This window comes from Felis catus, chromosome F1, assembly GCF_018350175.1.
Source record: "Felis catus isolate Fca126 chromosome F1, F.catus_Fca126_mat1.0, whole genome shotgun sequence".
NCBI classification, from domain to species: domain Eukaryota; kingdom Metazoa; phylum Chordata; class Mammalia; order Carnivora; family Felidae; genus Felis; species Felis catus.
Genome location: NC_058384.1, coordinates 24,213,719 through 24,236,986, shown reverse-complemented (window position 1 = coordinate 24,236,986; position 23,268 = coordinate 24,213,719). Strand labels below are relative to the sequence as shown.

At 40.4% G+C, this 23,268-nt stretch overlaps 1 protein-coding gene across 2 annotated transcripts in view; it reads right to left on the bottom strand.

Moving 5' to 3' along the window:
• Nucleotides 1-23,268, bottom strand: part of COLGALT2 (collagen beta(1-O)galactosyltransferase 2) — a 112,762-nt gene that overhangs the window by 5,301 nt on the left and 84,193 nt on the right. For both annotated transcript variants that reach the window (XM_023247551.2, XM_023247550.2), the window contains exons 7-10: nucleotides 14,211-14,287; nucleotides 10,012-10,118; nucleotides 3,919-4,051; nucleotides 2,426-2,553 (exon numbers count right to left, since the gene is read on the bottom strand). In XM_023247551.2, the coding sequence (XP_023103319.1) occupies nucleotides 2,426-2,553; nucleotides 3,919-4,051; nucleotides 10,012-10,118; nucleotides 14,211-14,287 (445 nt within the window). The remainder of the gene's footprint in view (nucleotides 1-2,425; nucleotides 2,554-3,918; nucleotides 4,052-10,011; nucleotides 10,119-14,210; nucleotides 14,288-23,268) is intronic.

Here is a 23,268-nt window from a genome sequence, read left to right as displayed (position 1 = left end):
AGGTCCTGTCCTCTTCAAACAACTTCTGCAACACAAGATATACCCCTAGCCATTCCGACTTTCCCGTCGTCTACTCACAGATCTGTGATCCGTGACTTTTGTCTGGAATCTGTTTGTTTTCCACTTGGCTGGGGCAAGTTCAGGAGGTGCCTGCTTCCTGCCTTGAGGTAAAGCCGACTTCCTCTATTTTGCCTTTAAACCATCTCTTTCATCGTGTAAAGGATTCCTCTTATCCAAACATCCGGGGGTTTGTAGAGGGAGCCTATGTCCACCTCAGTTCTTCTCAGGACATCAAATACCATATCTTTTCAGCCACTGTCCCCTCAGACTAAAGAGTCTAAATTTCTCTCATGTACCATCAAATGGAAGAGAAAGTCCCTCTGAGCTCTTGAGATGTGACCCGAGGGATGGTCTGTACTCAACTGATTCATTTTACGTAGTTTAAGTTGAGATTTTAAAATAAAATTGAAGATGTGTAAAATATTTTTTCCCTTTAACAAAATCGTTTCAGTAGGACAAGAAGGTGTTTATTGTAGCAGTTGAAAACTTAGCATCTAGATTCAGATGTTTTGTAAGCATAAAATACACCCTGGATATTAAAGATGGTAGAAAGAACAATGTAGACTATCTCATTAATAGTTTAAATACTGATAACATATTAAAGTAATAATATTTAGAGATGTTGGGTTAAATAAAATGTATTATTAATTTCACTTAATGTCTTTTTACCATTTGAATAGGATCACTAGGAAATTTTAAATCATGTATGTGGCTCAGGTTATATTACTGTTGGACAGCACTGCCTAGATCATTCCAATGGGTTAGTTTACTCTTCCCATTTCCTATTTCCTTTTTCTGGAGAAATGTCACATAGCAGCCGTGGACAGCTTATCAGATTTCATGTTTTGAGTTTCAGTAAAGTTCGTACCTTACATATTCATTTTAGAAAGAGATAGGTAAAAATATTGAAACCACCGCCATTTTTAATAGTATATAACTGACATAAATGGAATATTTTGACTTGATCAGTCTGTGAAATTTAGAAAAGATTTTTGTTTCTGTATCCCTATCATTTCCTGTATCCATATCCTTAGCCAACCACTCCGCTTTCTTGGATCTGTTGGTACTTGGTCCCAAGAAATATACCAGCTAAACTACAAGTGGACAAGGACATGTGCCCGTCATAAGCCTTGGACTCCCCAGGTTGAGTCCTCTGATTCTGAGGCTTAAGTGAAAGTCACCTTTGCGCAGGTCATGTGAGTATAAAATGGCTTCCAGGCTCCATGCCTATGAGGCGTAGTCACAGGCTGCAGAGCTATAGACTCAGAAAGGCTGAGGCATGAGGACTTCTGGAGGATTACAGGAACAAACAAGGATCCTAAGGGACAGTGCAGAATCTAATCACATGGCTGACATCTGACAGGGAGCCAGTCTCTTTTTATTACCCAGTACTGATTTCTGGGTCTATTCCCCCATGGATTAGTTCAGCCATCACTAGGTTTCTTTTAGGCTCAGAATGGTATGTTTTCTGAGAGGACAAGTATTCCAGCTGGGCCCATAGTTAAGTTTCCCTCTGAGGATGGGAGGAGTAAGGACAGCTTGCCTGTTGCCACTCCAAATGAACAGGCTTTGATTTGATGAAATTGCCTTTGACACACAGCTGGGAAGCCAACGTAATGCTTGGGAACGTTCTGCCTCATTAGAGAGAAGTAAAAAGTATCATCTGGTTTAAAAAGAAAATGAAGGGAGAGGGAGAGACAGAGAGAGAAGGGGGAGAGAGAGGGAGACAGGGAAATAGAGGAGAGAGAGAGTGAGAAAGAGAGAGACTTAATTCCCAGAGGCAGCTACCAAAGCATTGACTACATGTCAACTCAGAACCAGCATTACCCTGGTAAGCTGGTTTTCCTATGGCAGCCTCTGACCCTCCATCAAACCCAGCTCAGTGCTCTTACTGTCCGCACTGCACACTGCCCTTCCCAAGAGAGGCACTCTTAGGCTGACCGTCAGCCCCCATACTGTCAGAGGCTACAGAGGAAACCTGCTCTCAAGTGTGACACAGGACTCCTGCCCTTGAATGAATGCCTCGTCCTCTCTTTTCACACGTCTCCGTGCATCTGTTGCCTCGCTGGTGGGATTTCTGCCATGCTCCCATGTGAGCACTCAATCTGAAGACCCCTGACCTGCAGGCAGTCTCCAGGTCTCGCAAACTGTCTTCCATAGTTTCTTTCTCAGCCTGCAGAGTGTATAGATGCAGAAACCAGGGTCTGTTCTCCACTCCGTGTTTCTGGGAACATTTATGGAGAGAAAACCAGGAAAGTGGAAAGCTGTGCTGTATCTCCTATCAACTGGGGATGTGGGGACCGCTGCCCCCTGGAAAGGACTGTGTCTTCTCAGTGCTCTAGGATAAGCTTGTCTTGTCACTCACATCAGTTCCCAGTCCAGCTGAGCCTGGTCGATGTCATCCATCAGCTTCATCAGCTTCTTCTTAAACTGATGTTCAAAGCGCACGTCATCCTCAATAACAAGAGTCTTTTCCAGCTCGCGGTCAATTACCTGTAAAGGGCATCAGTGGGAAGATACCCTGTGAGAAGTCCAATATCTATTTTTTATTAGGTAAACACATATTAAAAAGTCAAGAATATAGTAGCACAGTAGGTAATAGCTCATAACTGGAATCTAAGCAAATGCCATCCGATAGCTGAATGGTTACATAAACGGGGTGTTTACTTACAACAATGAGAATGTATGATATACAATTAAACGCAATGTTACAGATGAATCTCACAAATGAAAGGATACTGCAAGGATATACCTCAATACCCTATGTAGTTCCATGCATATAAACAAAACTACAAAAGCAGACAAAACTATTCTATGCTATTAGAAGTCAAATGGTGATTATCCCTGGGGACTGTTCCCTTGAAGGACATACAGAGAGGGTGCTTCTGGGGAGCTGGCAACCTGTTTCTTGATCTGGGTACCAGTTAGCATGGCTGTATTGTTGTTCGGTTTGTGAAATTTCATTGGCCTGTATTTTACGCTCTATATAATTTTATACATATCTATTACATTTCACTTAAATTTTAAAGAAAAAAAAAGATAGCATAGACTGGGTCATTCAAAGAGAGAAGGCATTCAGAGGCCCTTCCTTTAGGGACTTTCTCTTTTCTTGTGGGAACTGACCCTTAATCAAGACCCCACACACCAATCCCTCCCTCCATCAATGTCTGTTCTCTAAGCCATGGTTTCAAGTCCTGGCTTTGCCACTTCTTGCGAAGATATTTAATTTAATATCTTTAAGTATTTAATTATTTTCTCTTGGGTAAAATGGGTCCAGGCCTCTTGATACACTTCATATGATTTCTGCGTGACGCCTCATATGAGATCATCTAATAAACAATGGCATGCTGGATACGTACAATACCAGGCATTCCTACTAAGGATAAGGATGCATCAATAGAAGCATAGCCTCCTGAAAAATGGCATCTTCCCCTGTTATCATCCCAGTGGCAATAAGGCTACCCTTGCCTATTTGTTGCTGGCCTATGTCAGAGGGAGGCAGAAGGCAACAGAAACCTCCAAGCATACTTCTAGAAGAGTTACGGGTCCACTTCATATCTGGCCCGAACTCACCTACAAAGTCCCACTCTCCTTCCTCCTCATTACAAAAATGCATATCTAAATAAAGCATCATTGTGGCACCTGGGTGGCTCAGTCAGTTGAGCATCTGACTCTTGATTTCAGCTCAGGTCTTGATCCCAGGTTCGTGGGACTGAGCTCTGCATTGAGCTCCACACTAAGCACGGAGCCTGCTTAAGACTTACTTTCTCTCTCTCTCTCTCTCTCTCTCTCTCTCTCTCCCCTGCTCATGCTTTCTCATAAATAAATAAAGCAAGCAAGCAAGCAAGCATTATTTACCTCTTTCCAGACAGAGTAGTGGCTAAGAAAGCAGCCGATTTCACCCCTGGTTAAAGGCCTGGAAGAATAGGGATCTCGATATCCAGGCAGCATTTCAATATTCAGGGCCTTCAACTGGCTTGTGTTAAGTGCCCTGCATGAGAGAGACAATGTCTGAAAATCAACAAGTTGAGATGTCCCCACCACAAAAGGCAGAAAGAGAGCGTTCCGGATGTTCCCCAGAGCCTTTCTGCACATTGAGGAAGACTTCTCAGGTTTCCCATCAATCCTCAGGAGCTCATCAGGGTTAATGTGTCATGGCAGCATTACAAGCTTTCGGGAAGACAAGAGGGTATGTTATGCATAGTGTATCCTTCACAATGAACTTCTAAGTATCACCAGGTTTTTGAGAGCTTTGAGAAAGTATTTTCCTAATGAAGGAAGGTGGCTAATGGCATTAAATACTAAAGAGGATGAAGACAGGAAGGAACTATGTACAGTATCTTTCCTTTGGACGTTTTTTATTTTATTTTTTTCCAAAAAAGGTTAAGAACAAAAATAGTGGAGATAATCTTGTGAGCAGAAAGAGAGAAGTGACTCACTACATATATAGTATTCTCAATAAGATTAACAGCTGATTCTCAGAAACCATGGAGCCCACAAGGCAGTAGGTTGACCTATTGAAAGTGCTACCTGAAAAAGCCAAAAATTCTGTATCTATTCGAACTGTCCTTCAAAAATGAAGGATAAATTAAAATATTTCCAGATTAACAAAAACTGAGGGTTCATCACTAGCAGATCTCTACCAGAAATGCCAAAGAAGTTCTCATGCCAACATGAAAGGAAATTAGAGAGTGATAAGGATCCATATAAAGAAATAATGAGCATGGGGATATGTAACTGCATAGGTAAATATGAATGACAGCGTAAGTGTTTTTCATTTATAACTCTTTCTTCTCTTACCTGATTTAAATCAAAGCTGCATATAAGTCTGTGTTAACGGGCATATAATGTAGAAAGAAGTAATTTGTTTGGCAACAATAGAACAAAGGAGGGGGAAAAGAAGGAAGCAATATAAGAAGCTAAGTTTTTGTATGCCACTGAAATTAAGTTGCTTTTTTTATCGAAATATAATTGACATATAAGTTTCCAGCATATACCATAATGACTTGGTATTTGTATATATTATGAAATGATCAACACAATGTCTACTTAGCATTCATCACCTCACATAGTTACAACTTTTTTATCTTGTGATCACGAGAACTTTGAAGATCTACTCTCTTAGCAACTGTCAAATATGCAATACAATATTGTTGTATTGTTAACTATACTCATCATGGTGTACATCTCCATGACTTGTTTATGACTTAAGGTTTGTACCTTTCCACCCCTTTTACCCATTTCATCCACCTTCCAATACTGCCTCTGGGAATCACCAATCTGTCCTCTATATGTATGAATTTGTTTTTTTTTTTTCCTCTTTAGATCCTACATATAGAGACCATATGTATGGTATTTGTCTTTTCCTGTCTGACTTATTCTACTTAGCATAATGCCTTGAAAATCCATCTATGTTGTTAAAAATGACGGCTTCCTTTTCAAATGGATGAATAAAATTTAATTGTATATATTTATATGTGCCACATCCATTCATTCACCTGTTGGACTCTTAGGTTGGCTCTTGTAAATAATGCTGCAATGAACATGGGGTGCATTTTTTTTGAGTTCATCTTTTCATTTTCTTTGGATAAATACTCAAAAGTAGAATTGCTGAATTATATGGTAGCTCTATTTTTAATTTTTTTTCAATATATGAAGTTTATTGTCAAATAGGTTTCCATACAACACCCAGTGCTCATCCCAAAAGGTGCCCTCCTCAATACCCATCACCCACCCTTCCCTCCCTTCCACCCCCCTCTATTTTTAATTTTTTGAGGAACCTCCATACTGTTTTCCACAGTGGCTGCACCAATTTACATTCCTACCAACAGCCCATCAGTGTTCCCTTTTCTCTACATCCTTGTCAACACTTGTTATTTCTTGTCTTTTTGATAATAGCCATTCTAATACGGGTGAGGTGATATCTCATTGAGGTTTTAATTTGCATTCCCCTGATAATTAGAAATGTTGAGTACCTTTAAATGTACCTGTTGACCATCTACATCTTCTTTGGAAAAATACCTACTTAGATCTCTGCCCATTCTTTAATCAAGCTGTTTGGTTGCTGTTGTTGTTGTTGTTGCTTTTGCTATTGAGTTGAATGAGTTCTTTATATATTGTAGAAAATAACTCCTTATCAGATATAGAATTTTTAATATATTGATGAATATTTTCAAATATTTCATAAGTTGATGATTTTTCAAATATTTTCTCCATTAGGTGGGTTGTTTTTTCATTTCATTGATAGTTTCTTTTGCCGTGTTGTCCCACTTGTTTATTTTTTGCTTTTGGCATCAAATCCCAAAAAAAACATTGGCATGACTGATGTCTAGGAGCATATTCCCTATGTTGTCTTCTAGGAGGTTGGTATTAATATAAACTAGATTACTATAAATCAAAATGTTAATTGCAATCTCCACGGCAATCACTGAGAAAATAACTTTAAAAAATGTTGTAAAAGAAACAACAAAGGAATTAAAATGGTAAAGTAGAAGGTATCTTTTTAATACAAAAAGGCAATAATGAAAAACAGAAGGATAAAAAGATGTAAAACATATAGAAAACAAATGGAAAATGGCAGATATAAATCCTACTTTATCAGTAATTACATTAAATATGAATGGATCAAACCCCACAATCAAAGGCAGAGCTTAGCAGAATGAGTTTTTAGGAACATGATGTCCTAAAACATGACAACTATGCTGTCTACAAGAGACAGGCTAGATTTAAAGGTATGAATAGGTTCAAAGTGAAAGGATGAAAAAAGATATACTATGTAACCAGTAACCACAAGAGAGCTGCAGGAGCTATATTAATACCTGACAAAATAAACTTTTAAACAAAAGCAATTATTAGAGATAAGGAAGAACATTTTATAATAAAAAAAAAAAATTGAGGCACCTGAGTGGCTTGGTCAATTAAGTGTCTGACTCTTGATTTTGGCTCAGGTCATGATCTCATGGTCATAAGACTGAGCCTCACGTTGGGCTCTGTGCTAGGTGTGAAGTCTGCTTGAGATTCTCTCTCCCTCTCCCTCTGCCCCCACTCCTGCTCATTCTTGTTCTCTCTCTCTCTCTTTCAAAAAAAAAATCAATCCATCAGAAAGACAAAAATTACAAATATATATGCACCTTACAACAGAGCAAAAACATAAAGCAAAAACTGAGAAGCTGAACAAAGAAAGAGACTATTCAACCATAATACAGGGAGACTTCAATCACCCACTATCAATAATGAATAGAACAACTAGGCAGGAGAACAACAAATAAAGAGAAGACTTAAAAATACTACAAACCAGCTAGACCTGACAGATATCTATAGAACATTCCACCTGACAGTAGCAAAATACACCTTCTTCTCAAGTGCACATGAAACATTCTCTAAGAAAAACCATGAAAAACATATAGATCATGAATTAAGCCTCAATACACTTCAAAGGATTGAAATCATATAAGGCATGTTCTCCAACCACAATGGAATGAATTTAAAAGTCAATAACAAAAGGAAGCTTGGAAAATTCACAGATATGTGAAATTAAACAACACACTGCTAAATAGCTAATGGGTCAAAGAAGAAATCACGAAGGAAATGAAAAAATGTTTTGAGATAAATGAAAATGAAAACACAGCATGTCAAAACTTACACGATGGGCTTGGTGTAGTATTTGGAGGGCTAGTTATAGCTATAAATGCCTACATTAAAAAAGAATACCTCAAATAATAATCTGATCTAAATAATCCATTTAGAGAAATTAGGAAAAGAATGGCAAACTAAACCCAAAGCAAGCAGAAGGAAAAAATATAGACTACAGTGGAAATAAGTGGATGGAGAATAGAAAAACAAAAGAGAAAATCAACAAAAACAAAAGTTGGTTCTTTGAAAAGATCAACAAAATTGATAAACCTTTAGCTAAGCTGATCAAGAAAAAAAAAGGTAGACTCAAATTTTTAAAATGAGGAATGAAAAAGTGGGCAACCCCCTACTGACCTTATCAAAATAAAAGGATTATAAGATAATACTATGAACAACTGTATGCCAACAACTTAGATAACCTAGATAAAATTGACAAATTGCTAGAAAGTTACAAACCACTGACTCAAAAAGGAATGGACATTCTGAATACACCTAAGAAAGTAAAGCAGCTGAGTTAGTAATAAAATTTTCCAGAAAGAAAGACTCACAATCAGCTAGCTTCTTTGGGGAATTTTGCCAAACACCTAAAGAATTTAACACCAATCTTTCACAAAATTTCCAAAAAGTTTCATAACTCTTCCAAAGAAGAGGTGGGAACAATGAAACCAGTATTATCCTGATACTAATACCAAAACCAGAAAAAGACACCACAGGAAAACTATAGGCCAATATTCCTTATAAATAGAGATCCAAAATTCTCAAGGAAATACTAGCAAACAGAATCCAGCAATGTATGAAAAGCATTGTACACCATGGCCAAGTGGGATTTATTCCAGGATTGTGAGGTTGGTTTAACATATGAAAATCAATCAATATAATGCACCTTATCAATAGACAAAAATGATCACATGACTACATGATCTCAATAGACACAGAAAAAGCATCGACAAAACCCAACTGTATATGGATTGAAAAATGGATTGACACATACATCAGCGGAATTAAATTGAGAGTCTAGAAATGAAGTCTTACATTTATGGCCACATGATTTTGACAAGGGTGATAAGACAATTCAAAGGAGGCAAGAATAATCTTTTTAACAAATGGTGCAGGGGTGCCCAAACTATGTTCAAAAGAAGGAATCTGAATCTCTACCTCACACCATATAAAAACTAACTCAAAATGGAGCAAAAATGGGATATGTAGGAAATATATCAGATAAAACTGTAAAACTTTTATAAGAAAAGATAGAAATAAGCCTTTGTGACTTTTGATTTGGCAGTGGATTCTTAGATATGACACCAAAAGCATAAGCAACAACAAAAATATTTATTGGGCTTCCTCAAAATTAAAAACTTTTGGGTTGCAATGGATGCCATTATGAACTGAAAAGATAACACACAGAATGGTAGAAAATATTTGCAAATTATATAGCTGACAAGAGATTTGTATGCCAAATACATAAAGAACTCTCACAACTCAACTAGTTAGTTTCCCCTGGTCCTTGTGGCCTATAAATAAAACTTGGGATCTTAGGTATTTGAAGCAGTGGTTCCCAAACTCTAGTGCACCAAAGAACAGGGTTGCAAGATTTAGTATGTAAAACATAGAATATCCAGTCAAATTTAAATTTCATATAAACAATAAATAATTTCTTAGTATAAGTAAGCCCAAGCAATACTTGTGACAAATTTAACTTAGTATCCTATATTTTATGTGGCAAACTTACCCAAGAATCACCTTGAGGCTTCTTACATGCGGTTTCCTAGCCCCAGTCCTGAGATCATGATTAAGCAACCCTGAGATGGGACTCAGGAAGCTCTTCTCTTAACCATCCCCTAAGGATTCTGACACAGGTATCCAGGCCACATTTTGAGAAACATTGATGAAATTCTACAGAAGTGATAAGAAACTTCACAATAGCTTCTAGCCATACTCCTTAGAGCCATTCATATGCCAAACTAACATACAACATGGAATGTAAATTTTGCAAAAATCTATGCCTTGAACTAAAGTGTCAAATAAAAGGACAAAGGAAAGCAAAATAAAACAAAATAATAAACAAAAGCAATAACAAAACTCTTGAAGGAATTCAACCAAGTTCCCATTGTGACTTTCCTGCCATACTCCTGGGAAATGTGATCAGCCCAGGCAGGCTATGGCAAGCATCTCAAGCAACAGGATATACAGATTGTTATGCATTTGTCCTCATTATTTTCTTTCGGTATGCATTATTCCTCATATTTTCTTCATGTCACCCAAGTTTGGACACTTTGCTCTAACCACATTTGCAAGGGTTCAACAAAAAACCCAACCCACTTTCCATCCACAGCCTCGACAATCTTGACCTCAATTTCCTGCTCATACAGGGTGCGTAACATCCGGTCCCGTCTGTCCTTTCTGCGCTTGAGGTTGATCATGAAAATCTAATGCAGGAAGAGAAGAAGGAAAAGAAACATAAGTCTTATCTTAGGCTGTATGGAAAGTTAAGTAAATGTAAGGACCAAAGTTTCAGGTAGAATAAGGAGTGGAGAAAATAGGGAAAACCGTGATGAAGGTTTGTTTATATTTCCTATCAAGTCAAATGATATCATCCAAACAGAGTTACGTTCAAAACTTAGCCATGTGCAGTGACTTCACCCTCTCTTTGTTTCTTTTGTGGGTGGACACGTTTGCCCTGCTTTTGAGAAAGGAAAGTTCAAAACGTTGCTCTTCTGGAGGCCAAAGGTGAATTAAACCCAAAACATATAAGACTCAGAGGTAGGAGGTAGGTAGTTTGGCAAGTGTGTTAGATTTTTCAGCAGACGTTAAGTCTATTCCCTGACGATCATTTACTAAATGTTTGCTTTGGCCTGGTCCCTATGTCTCAGTTTCCTCATCTGTAAAACTGGGGTGATTCTCCTCTTATCTCATGGGCACTAAATAATAGCTATTCTTTGAGTTTATACCCACTGTAATACATTTCAAGTCATTCAAAGAATGAGGAAAACTAATCTTAACACGTCCCTTTTATTTCCAATTATCAAGGTCTCAATTTTAGTAGCTTCTTTGCCAGAATTTTTCAGAATTGAATTGAGAATTGCCAAAACTCCCCTAGAGACACGAGAGTTTTTCTGAAAGAAGTAAAGAGAAGGGGCCCTACTCTTGGGGGTAGTAGCCCTTTGAGGAATGGAGAAATGTAAAGACATCATCTCCACATCATACTAGTCCATGAAATCCCCCAAAATATGCACTCAGATTTCTTCCCATGAGGGCTGGGTCCACCTGTAGCCTCTCACGTGAGTCCCTAAATTCCTGGTGGTTGTCCTAAACACATGCATATCATGAAGCCACTGCAGAGCGTTATGGGTAGTGAAACTGTCCTGACTATTCCCAGATTTAAGGAGCCACAGAAGTACCTAAAGACTCACGAATGCTATTACAGGTAAATATGAGTTTTCATAATGTCCTTTTGCTACAAGCAGTAATAAACTTACTTTGAACATTAAACTAGTCCTCTGAGAGTGGGAGATTTCAGCTGTCTGTAAGAAATATTGATGAGGGGGAGCCTAGGTGGCTCAGTCGGTTGAGCGTCAGACTTCAGCTCAGGTCATGGTCTCATGGTTCATGAGCTTGAGCCCCATATCGGGCTCTGCACTGGCAGCTCAGAGCCTGGAGCCTGCTTCGGATTCTGTCTCTCTCTCTCTCTGTCTCTCTCTCTGCCCCTCTCCTGCTCATGCTCTGTCTCTCTCTTTCTCTCAAAAATGAAAAAACGTTAAAAAAAAAAAAAAGAAATACTGATGAGGAGAAACCTGAAGGAATAAGTGGGATGACATTGGCTTCAGCCTGACTAGCCCACCCAAATGGCTCTGAGGAAGACATTTAATGCTTCCGGGTCCAGTTCCCTTGTTTGTAAGAAGAGGGAGTTGAACAACCTCATCTCTCAAGTACAACACCGCTTAAAATGTCTAGAATATGTGGTTTAGGTAAAGCTTGCTTTATGCTGTGTCCAGAATAAAGAAGAGACTATATCTTGTAACCAGCTGGGGTTCAGACTTTACTGGGGGCAAAGCTGTGGTTCACATAGCCCTTTAATGTAATCATCAACATGTTCTATGTTTTACTGGATCAAAAGCTACACTAACTAAACGTTCAACCTCTCCTTACAAAACATTCTCACTTCCATCCCTTTATAAAGCACTGAGCAAAGAAACTGATGGGAAAACAAGATGTCCCCTTTGAAGAAATTATCCACCTGAGTTAAGGCAAAGTGAATTGGGTGCATCGTGATTTCATTACTTCTCTTATCTACATAACTGGGTAATTATTTTTTTTAAACATCATTTCTGTGGTGACTCTAACTTGCCTTGTTACTTGGGACTTTATAACTTAATAGGTTGTGTTCTTTCACATTTCGTGTTCTTCCTGTTTAGAGGCACACCTTGACGGGCCACGTTTCATCCCATGATTTTAAAAGATACGGAAAGGAAGGGGTATTTCCTCATGTGTACACACGGAGCTACCTGAGGCCACTCCGGCAGAACAAAAATAAGCCCAAACAAAACAAAAACCGAACAGATATGCAACAAAAAGTTGCCTCAAACCAGAGACCTCTCGTCTGGGAAGACTTTAGTAAATAATAATTCAGTCCCAGTTTTCTGCCAGGACAAGTGCAATAAAAATTGTAGCCATGAAGAAAAAACACAGACGGCTTGCTCATACTTCGTGAACAGCAAACAGAGAGAGAGCTACATAGCCAAACGCAGCCCACACACCACCCCAAGGTCAGGGAGTACTGGGAGAAAGAAAAAGGTCCCTGAAAATCCCCTTTTCTACCATCTTATCTCTGTTCTAGAGCCCAGGTAATCACTTCCTGTATCTATATCACTTCCTAGAACTGGCATTTTCCAGAAGGCTTCTAGGGGTAACCCAGTCCTTATACGCACATCCAAATGGGAAGACCAGAGCTAGAAGATCCTGGTTTTGTCCCATTTGATCTCTTTTGCTTCAGTCCGCATAGGAATGTGTTGAAAATGAATATATACAAAGACACTCAGGTCCTCTCACCTAGAGAACCGAGGGCTGATGAGAGTTACAGGAAAGGACGCCTCTAGTAAGATGTAGAAGCTGGTACAGTGTGTGATGTGGACCAACTTTCCTGCAGCCTGATTGTTTTAAAGAATTCTTTGTACTTCATTCTGATTCCTCTCTACCACATTAAAGTCATCTCTTCCCATGCTGCCCTCGGTGAAAACAGCATCACAGCCGCTAAGTCTTTTCTACTTAATAATCATGAAATACTCCCTCCCATTCCTGAAGCCCAGATCCCCATCGGTTTTACAGAAGAAATACCAATTCCCATCCCAGCAGCTTGTAGATGGCTGTACTTTGGGGACATGCACTACACAGTGCAGGATGATGAACAAGGCTTTTTCTTGCCATGGAGCTGTGGCAGTGAGCACAGAGCACAAATCTTGGCCTACAACACATCCAGAATCCATGGAAAAATTCCATCTCAGTTTGTGGATTCCTGAGGCCCTGCCCTAATCTCTAGATCATCAAGCTCTCGAATACTGATCAGCAGCTACGTGACATAAGGGACCCACAAAGGATCAATGACTTGGAGGCACACTTCCGGCATTCCCAAGTAGCTGTTGTGTGCGTTACCGAGAGAGGCATCACTTTATATTCTTGCTTCCTTCTTCATGCAATCAAAACTTCATGAGAGGGGCACCTGGGTGGCTCAGTCGGTTTAACTTCCAACTCTTGAATTTGGCTCAGGTCATGATCTTGTGGTTCATGGGATCGAACCCCGCATGGGATTCTCTCTCACTCTCTCGCTCTCTCTCTCTGCTCCTCCCCCACTCATTTTCTCTCTCTCAAAAATAAATCAATTAATTAAAAAACAAACAAGCAAAAACTTTATATTAAATATGGCCCTTGGAGTGCTATTATGAAGTGCTTGCCCACGGAAAGGCAGAATTTTACTATAGGTTTCTTTCTTCTTTTTATTTTCCTCTCAACCCTACCCTCAATCTTTGTCCATGGAAGAAGAGCACAGAGAAAATAAAGCACAGACTATTCCAGAATGGTTTCCATCCACTCAGAATAAAGGTAAGGTCCTCCAATACCTAAAACATATACCCTCTTACCTTACCCTTGAATCTTGATTGAAAGGTTTATAAACTATAGCAATATCTGCTCCTAGAAAATATATAATTGCACTCAGGACTAAACAGTAACGTCTTTCTAACTCAATGATTAATTCACTTTACCATGATGCTCCTTTAAAAAACTTTTTTTTTTTAATTTGGATATAGTTGACACACAATATTACCTTAGTCCCAGGTGTGTATGATGTTCAGTTTTTAAGATAAGAAAGCTGAGCTGCAACAAAAACGGAGTCATTTTCCCAAGACCTCAACGCCTTTTCAGCAGCCAGGTCAGTCTTGCTGGCTCTCAAATGTGTCATCAGGCTTGTGCTCTAATACAAACGTGTAAGCACGCCACATACATGCACACACAGACACCTTTCCTACCTCATCAAATCCCATCTTGTCTGGATATTTAGGGACAACGGAAACAAACTGGGAGGGTTCCATTGGAGGACGGTCAACTGGAAGACACAAGAAGCACACAGAGCACTCTGTTAGCGAAAGGCTCAGAGAACAGAATTCCATCCACACATCTGATGTCTAGGAACACCACCTGGATGTCCGGGACAGGGGGTAACCACTCAGCAGTTCTCCAGGACTGAGTGGCTACACAGGAACCCTAATGGTCAGGGTTTCGAGAACACTTATTTATATGCAGACTGGAATATTCGCCCCATTTCCCTTAAGGGTAAAGATTAAGGGTGAAGGCTCTGGAGTCAGATGACCTGAATCCAAACCTTGGTCTGTGAAGGTCTGGAAGAGTTAGTTAAGTGTCCTCTCCAAGCCTGTTTCTTCATGTGTTAAATCAAGATAATAAAAGTGTATCTCTTAGGGTGTAGTAAAATTTAAATGAGATCTGTATGCAAAGCACTCATCCCAGTAAATTAGCATAGTAAAAACTCAGTAACTTTCAAGCTATTACTTTACTGTGGCTTATAATGAAAGACCTCAGAACTGGGCCAGACTTCTTCTAAATAATGCCTTCTCTGTCTATTTTAAAGGGCCAAAGTCTGGGGCTATTTTTATATCATCCAGGCAGGTTTAGCTACAGGTATGCAAAAGGTCCTTTATTTTAACACAAACTCGCCTCTGGGGGCCAAACCACATCCCCGCACTTGGTACAGGGCTCACAGGTAAATTTCCAGATGGGAGGGGCACTGCATCTTAAGTAGTAAAAGATTTATTTATTTGATACTCCAAAAAAGTTCTCTTTGCGAACTACACATTTGAAAGGTCGGAAGCAACGCTGAGTGAGGAACCTGAAAAGGTCTTGAAGAATTTTAGAATTGTAAATTCAAAGTACTCATTTCGTTTTCCTTAAAGGGATAATAGAAAGAAAACCAAGTCAGAGCTGGTAACCGAGAGGTTGGAGTAACTGTTGGCGGTGGCCTTCACTACTACTCAGCAGTACCCATCTCCTCCATTTTGGGCCTAGGAGAGGAATCACTTCCTCACCCTTGAAATTGGTCATGGCCTCGTGAACTGCTGCTTCTCAGCTCTGCAAGCCCTTCCCTCCGCCTGCCCCCCACCACCCCAGCCCCACCACAATGGCCAGAGTAGCAGATGTTGATAAAGGAGAAATCCCACATTTGAAGTAGCCTAGAATGATGTGCTAACATATGCAGGACAGCCACCCAGAAGGGCACCAGGACCACTGTAGACCTTGCGTAAGAAGAAGTAAGCCACTGCTGTATGCAGCCAGTGGAATTTTGTCACTGTTCGATATCCTAGCATGACCTCTTCACCCTTTTGACTGAGACACTGTCCATAGAGTATTGTTTGTTTAACTCATGCTTCCCTGGGACATTAAAGAGAAACCAGGACATCCAGTGTCACCTGTGATCAAATGACATGAAGTTCTAGAAGGTGGTGAGACAGGTTTCCTAAACCAAACCCAACAGTTGTTGGTCTCATGACTTCAACCCTGACCCCTATGGTCACATTTCCGTGAGTACACAGTGCATGTGTTTCTGTTTCCACCGGGAGCCTAGAATATTTTGTTCCTTTCTGCTTTACCCCGCTCCTCATTAATTTTTTTTTAAATCAACAAATATTGATCAAGGGGCCACCATGTACAGAGTTAGGCTTTTAAGAGAAAGAAACTTCACATACAAACTCTTTTTTGTTCACAATGTTGTTTGAGGAGCTGTCTGGCTCTCCCTCCTTGGGACTGGGAGTTGGGAGGGGGTTATATTTTGAGTTACCCTTTTCATGCTGTTGGTCTCTGTCTGGCACTCACATGGCTAGGTGGCTTTAACATTTCAGCCAAAGAGACTGCCATTTTGCTTCCATCAAACATGGGTAGTCACTGCATTCACAGGACAAGTGTCCCCCCAAAGCCACAAGTGGCTAGCTCCTAGAAGCCACCACTGAGCAAAAATATGAGAACTATGCCTGGGTTTTGTCACTGAAGACAGAACTAAGCCACTGGGAAAGACGGAATGATGCAAGTAAGACGTATAAAACTTACTATGCCAGGAGAAGGGATGTGTCCTTGTTTCATCAGAGTCGAAGGTAACCTGTACACCAGCTTCGGTTTGGGGTCGTTTCTGACGTCATCATTCCCAATTTATCAATCCCTCCCTGAATCCCTCCCTAGACACAGTCCCCCACTGTACCACCAATTGGGAAAATATGCTTCTTTGGCTTCTAGATAGTTTCAAGATCTAGGAATAAGCATCATAGCTATTATTGTAGAGATCCCATTACTCACTGAACTCTGGGTTACACCCTCCACACATGTAATCCCAGTTATTTTAATCTTCACAACAGGTACTATGGGATAAGTATGAGTGTCCCTATTTTTACCAATAAAGAAACAAAGGCTTAAATATAACTTGCCCAGGGTCACAGAGCTGATAGAACTGGTAGGTGAACCGAAGTCTGACTCCTGGACCCTCGTCCCCACTCTGCCTGCCCCCAAAACTGGTCCTTGGTAGCCACTGGCATCAAGGTGGCCTTAGCAACTGGACTGAGTTCACAGTGGCTCAGTTAGCTAAGTCTTTGCTCCTGGGTGACCGTTGTTTGTTGTCTTGTCTATAGTCCATACTGGGGCACACACCATCCAGTGTACAATGTACCAGCCCAGTCATGCAACCCGAAATCTCGGAGAGATTGTGCCTGCACCAAATCCTGACTAAATCATAATCATTTCATCATAATCCAAAAGTTGTCCTGAATTTCTTCAATTGCTGCAGTTACGACCTCAGCTCAGGTCCTCACTCACCATGCCTGGGCTGTTTTAATATTTTTCTAACACTCACGCACTTAGTCTTGCCTCCTTCTAACTTGTTATGCACACTATGGTCAAAATAATCTTATTCAAGCACGGTGCTGTTCGTGACCACAATAGTCACACCTGACAGTCTGCAATTGGTTAAGGGCTTTCATAGTCAACCGCACCATTTAGCTTCACTTATTTTTTTGGTCGTTTGTTTTTATAGATGAAGAAATTGAGACCCACCCGGATGTAGACTTGCCCAAGGTCAAATGGTGAATCAACTGGTGCCCAAGATCAAATAGTGAGTAATTGGTAAGGTTATTGGACCTTCTGATTTCACATGCAATAATCTTAATAACCTTTACATGACATTCCGTTGCTCCAAAATGCTGTTACTGAGAATGGGCACCTGAGATCTCCCATCACCTCATGTTCTGGCTTGCAAGACGAATCTCCTCATGCCACATATAGCCCATTTATTTCTATCACCTTTATAAGATCTAACCTCCCGCCATTCACCCCCCAATTTTCTGTACAGGAAGCACCTTCTCAAATTTTCTATATAGCTCCTAACATATGAAATGAGTAAGTACATGTGGAGCGATGCACATGGTGCTTTCAGCAAGTGTTAGCTCCTTGTTGTTACAATCTCCTACCTCCCACCCTACCCGGGTTCTTTCCCTCTGATCTCTGAAGCTCCAGTCCATAGTTCATCAGCTCTTTGACATTTTTGGTCCCTTATTTTTTCTGAATGTCTCTTCATCTTTTTATTTTAACTAAACACTTGGCGTTCCTTTAAGGACGCTGCCTGCCTGTCACCTGTGAGAGTAGAAGCTGATTTTTCTCACCTCCCCCAACTCACTCCAAACTGTTTTCCTTTCATCCCTCAAAACTCCCAGGTTCTCTGAAGTGTATCTTAGCACCCTCTCTCTCCTAGTCATGCCCCCTCAGCCACTGATAATGACAGCCTTTGGCTCACAATCTTGCTGTCCCTGCCATAATTATTAAAACCTCAGCATCCACATGGTGACCCACCCAACAGGCTGCTTCTAGGTCCTTGCATCACTCTTTCAGTGACTCACTACCACATTTGCTTTCATCACATCCTTCAGGTCCTCATGTCCATCGGTACCCAATCCAATGGGGTAGCACTCTTGCCCCACTTGTAAAGACTCTTCATTTGCTACCACTAATCTTGTTTGGCAAAATCACAATCCTGCTTGTACCTGATTACCCACTTAGCACCAAGAATACTGCAAAGAGAAACTCACACAACTGTGTTGACTGAATCACTTTAAAATTACAACCACAGATGTCAAATTGGCACTCGACATTGCCAAATGATGCAACTGTACTTCCATAGTAAATCTACTTTCCCACTCACTGAAAGATCTGTTTTATGCCTTGTCCTCCCTCCTGAAGCCTCTAGCACCTCTCTCAAGCTGATGTACTACGTACTTCATAAAGAAAATACTAAAAGTCGAAGTAGACCTACCTTTTCCTTCTACCTCCAGTGCACAAAGCCAGCCTCATCTGCACCTACACATTCTGTCTTCCCATCTGCTAGAGTGGAAGAAGCATCTCTGTTCCCACCTAGGACAACTTCTCCAAAATTGTCCTAGATGACAAGGCTTCTTATTTTCTCACGGATTTCAGCCTTACAACTAACTTCTCTTCTGCATCATCCGGTTCTCCTTATATAGTGGATCCTTCTTGTTAGCATATAAATATGCTAAAATCCTATCTCAACAAACACAAAACAAAACAACCTTGCTTTTGGTCTCTCACTCCCTTTCGGCCACCATCCTATCTCTCTCTCCCCATCTCAACAAGATTCCACTTTCCCATCTCCCCATTGTCCTCCCTTTGGCTCACTCCAATGGGCTGGTGTCCTCATCATTGCACCGCAGTGGCTCTTATGAAGGTCATCACAGATTTTTATCTTGACAGAACCAATGAGAATTGCCCTATCCTCATTTTACTGGGCTTCTCAGCAGCATCTGGCTCCTTCCCGAGACACTTCTCAGTTTTTCCTTCCAGCTTTTTGGCTGTTTGACTCCCCCCAAGGATCTGTCCTCTTCCTTCCCCTCTTCTCTTTCTATGATCTTTTACTAAACAAGTGCACACTGTTCCATGGCTTCAAATGTCCTTTTAATGCTGATGACTCTCAGATGTCTGTCTCCAGATGGAGTCTCTTCCCTGAACTCGACTCCTATCCAAATATCTCTTAACCTCTCTATTCAGATGTTAAAAAAATATCATAAGCTTACATGACCAAAACTTCCCTCTCCAAATCTTTTCCCGTTTCATTAAATGGTATGCCAGGCCACAAGCCTGGTGTCATCTGGATTCCTTGCTTTCCTTCGTGGGCTGCATCTGGTTCTCTGTAGGTCCCATTGGCTCTACCAATAAACATACCCTAAACCCACCTGCTCCTCATCACCTCCTTGCTACATCTTGCATCCCAGCCACCATCTCCTCTCACCAAGAGAGAGGTATCTCTCCTCCTATACTCGAGTATCCACACCCCAGACAGAATGATCTTTCTAAATGTATAAATAATGTCATGCCACTCCCCCCACCCCATCCCACATGGAGTCCCGTTACTCTTAGAATAAAATCTGAATTCCTTACTGTGGTCACAAGGCTCTGTATGGTCCGGACACTTCTTCCTTCATGATCTCATCTCCTTCTACTCAACTCCTCATTTTGTGTAATCTAACCACATGGGCCTTTTGCTCCCGGAGCATTACCAGCTCTCCAAACACCCTTTGCAGTTCCTTCGGCTTGGAACACTCTTTCCCCAAATATCCATGTGGCTGCTCCCTCGATACATTGTCTGCACCTCGTGTTAGAATATACATTCGCTGATGGCAGGGCTTCTGCTGATTTTACTCACTACTGTATCCCCAGCATCTTGAACAATCCATGGAACATAGTAAGTGTTTAGTACTTAAAGCCTGACTCTCCCTTCTAAAACCTTCCTTGCCTCCTTACTGCTTTCTGGATGGCGTTCTGCTTTAGTGGAGCATTCAGGGACCACGACAGTCAAGCCACCCTAACCTTCAAATTTCATTTTCCTCTATTATTTAAAGCCAAACCTCGTGTAGAGTGAGAGTGCTTTTCGAACAGTATCTTTGCTCAGTTTCCTCTGTTATAGTGCCCTCACCATATCACTTCTTCTGTGTAAACTGTGCACTTCTAGCAAAGCCCAGCTTGACAACCACCAGGACTTGAAGCTCTCAGAGAATACACCTGCCCGAACAATTTCTCACTATTCCAAATTCCAATTGCCCTTAAATCTTCTTTCACAAAGCACTATCCTGCATCATTGGGGTCTTTTTTATGTTTGTCCCGTGTCTCCAGTTAAATATATATACCCAAAACAGAGACCTGGTTGTAAAATGTTTTGAATCCCCAGTACCCTCATAGATTGTAGGAAGGCATTCAGTGTTTGTACATAAATATAATATAATTCCTGTTCTAATGCTTCAATTGGTATAGTCTATTAGCAGCTGTTTCTTTACTGTTCATTGGGTTCCAGATGCTGTGCAAAATGCATTTAACATCTGGCCCGTTTTTCCTGAGGACACTTGATGGATATGATTTCATTATTAATCCTTAATCCTACAGGGGCCTCCAGTCTATATTTCTGCATTACTATCCTCCAAGGTTTATTTTCTAATTATTTTTCTTACTCCAATTATGTTCTACCTTTTAAAATTCAGAATCTGAAATTTTAACAGAATTATAACTAACGAAGGTAAATTCAAGAATTAAACAAAATGCCACATATAAAGTGCCTAGCAATAGAGCTGGTATGCACTGGGAGATTAGAAATGGCAGCTATAAATTACAGGTTCTTCTCAGATGAATTCTACTTGTGTAGCATTGTACCATGCATATTTATAATTTATATAATTTAAAAACCTTTATCGACAATGTGTGTGCTTCTACACACAGGGAAGCTTCTGTGCTCTCCGTCCTATGGTGGAAAAAAGTCTTTGGCCTTCTCTGAGCTGGCATCTACTTGGAGTCAAGTCTGGCAGGCACGGAACAGGAGTGATGGCAGGGGTGTGTATGCGTGCGTGTGTGTGTGTGACACATTACCAAGGTCAAACTGAGTCCTAATAACAGCAACCCTTCAATATTTTATGGAGTGGGTGTACATTGTTTTGTTTTGTTTTGTTTTTGCTCCTCCCAACCCTGCAAAGTAAGTGCTATTATCCTCACTCCACAGATACAGGAACTAAAGCTCTGGGGGAGGCGGGGGGTGGAAAATTCTCCCTCCAGAAGTGACAGGGCTTGGGTTGAAATTCATTATGCTGCATTCCGGTTCAGTGCTCTTTGCAATACAGTTTTCATCCACTTCCTCATTTGTTCTTTTGCTTGTGTGGCCATACTTGGAGCAAATACTTGTTTGGTACCAACCATATGTCCTGTCCTGTGCTGGGTCCTTGGGATAAAAGGCAGTAAGATGCTGCCCTCATCTAGAACATAGACAATAGGCAGAAACAGTATGTGTTAAAGAAATTCACAAAGGAACTTCCTATGGGCTGGTTCAAGAAATACTATAACTGCACCAACTCCCTAGTCAATCCTTATTCCCCAACACCCCCCCCACCCATGAATGCTGGGGATTTTTTTCTACATTATCCCTGTTATTCTCTACATACTTAGAGAACAATAGTGTCTCTTGTTGCCTTTTTCAAACCCAGGACACTGAGATGAGGAAAGACTGGATGGCTTGCAAGCTATCATGCACATCAGCATGCAGAGGTTGTGACGGAGGAGTGCTTGCCCTCATCCCACGTATAGTCTGTGCATGTACTTTGCTCAGCACCACTGATGTGCTCCCCGTATATTGAGCAGACTGATATTTTGCAAACAGAAGCTTATATAAATACAGTAGGAGAATCTGCTATTTAAAGAAAACTTCTGATGACTCTTTTAAATTATTATTGTCTTCCTTACCCTCTGGTCCCAAACATGTTTGTTAAAAAAAATTATCTGCTTTTTTCTCTAATTCTTTGCTTCTTAATTACTTCTACAACACTTTGAGTTCTGATTCAGCCTTTTCTGAAACCATTCTTATCATGGGTATTATCTGACAAACTCCACTGGACTTTTTCTCAGTCTTTATCATACTTGAATGTCCTTCCACATCTCATGCTCCTGTGTTATTGAAATTCTGTGACATCACATTATCTTGTTATGGAATCCCTACTCAACATCTTTAGGCTTGATGGACTTATCTCTCCATCTACTCACTGGGCATGTCAACCTAAACCCATGTGTTCATTTATTCATTCACTTAGCCAACAAATCTTTACTGGGTGTCTACTAGGTGACAGGCAAAGGGCTGTGCCTTGAGATGAACATGATGGAACAGCTTCAAAAGAATAGGTGTGAACTCTTCTTTAAAAATTGGTAGAATTCCCCTGGAAAGTCATTTGGTCCTGGACGCATTTTTTTGGGAGATTTTTGATTACTAACTCGATTTCTGTACTGGTTATGGGTATGTTCAAATTTGCTATTTATTCTTGTTTCAGTTTTGGTAGTTTATATATTTCTAAGAATTTGTCCATTTCTTCCAGATTGCCCAATTTATTGGCATATAGTTGCTCACCATATTTTCTTATTATTGTTTGTATTTCTGCTGTGTTGGTTGTGATCTCTCCTTTATCATTCTTGATTTTATTTACTTGGGTCCTTTCCTTTTTCTGTTTGATCAAACTGGCTAGGGGTGTATCAATTTTGTTAATTCTTTCAAAGAATCAGCTCCTGGTTTAATTGATCTGTTCTGTTTGTTTTGGTTTCAATAGCATTGATTTCTGCTCTAATCTTTATTATTTTCTATCTTCTGCTGGTTTTGGGTTTTATTTGCCATTCTTTTTGAGATGAACATGACAAAAAAGGCATTTACTGTCTGAGGGTGGGGAGCAGGAAATAGATATTCACAGGCAACTCAATGGGTCTAAAAACGAACTCATGACTTTTCTTTGCAAATGTCTCCTTAATTCTACATGCTGTATACCCTTTAAAACTCTTACTGTTATCCCCAAACACTCAAGTCAGAACTTAGAAGTTGTTCTCTGCCTCCCTTTTGCTCAGCTACAGACTCTTGGTTAAATCCCTTCAAGACTATGTCATAAGGTTCTCTTAATCTCTTTCTTCCTCTCCATTCCCCCTGTTTCTGCCCCAGCTCAGATCCTCACCATC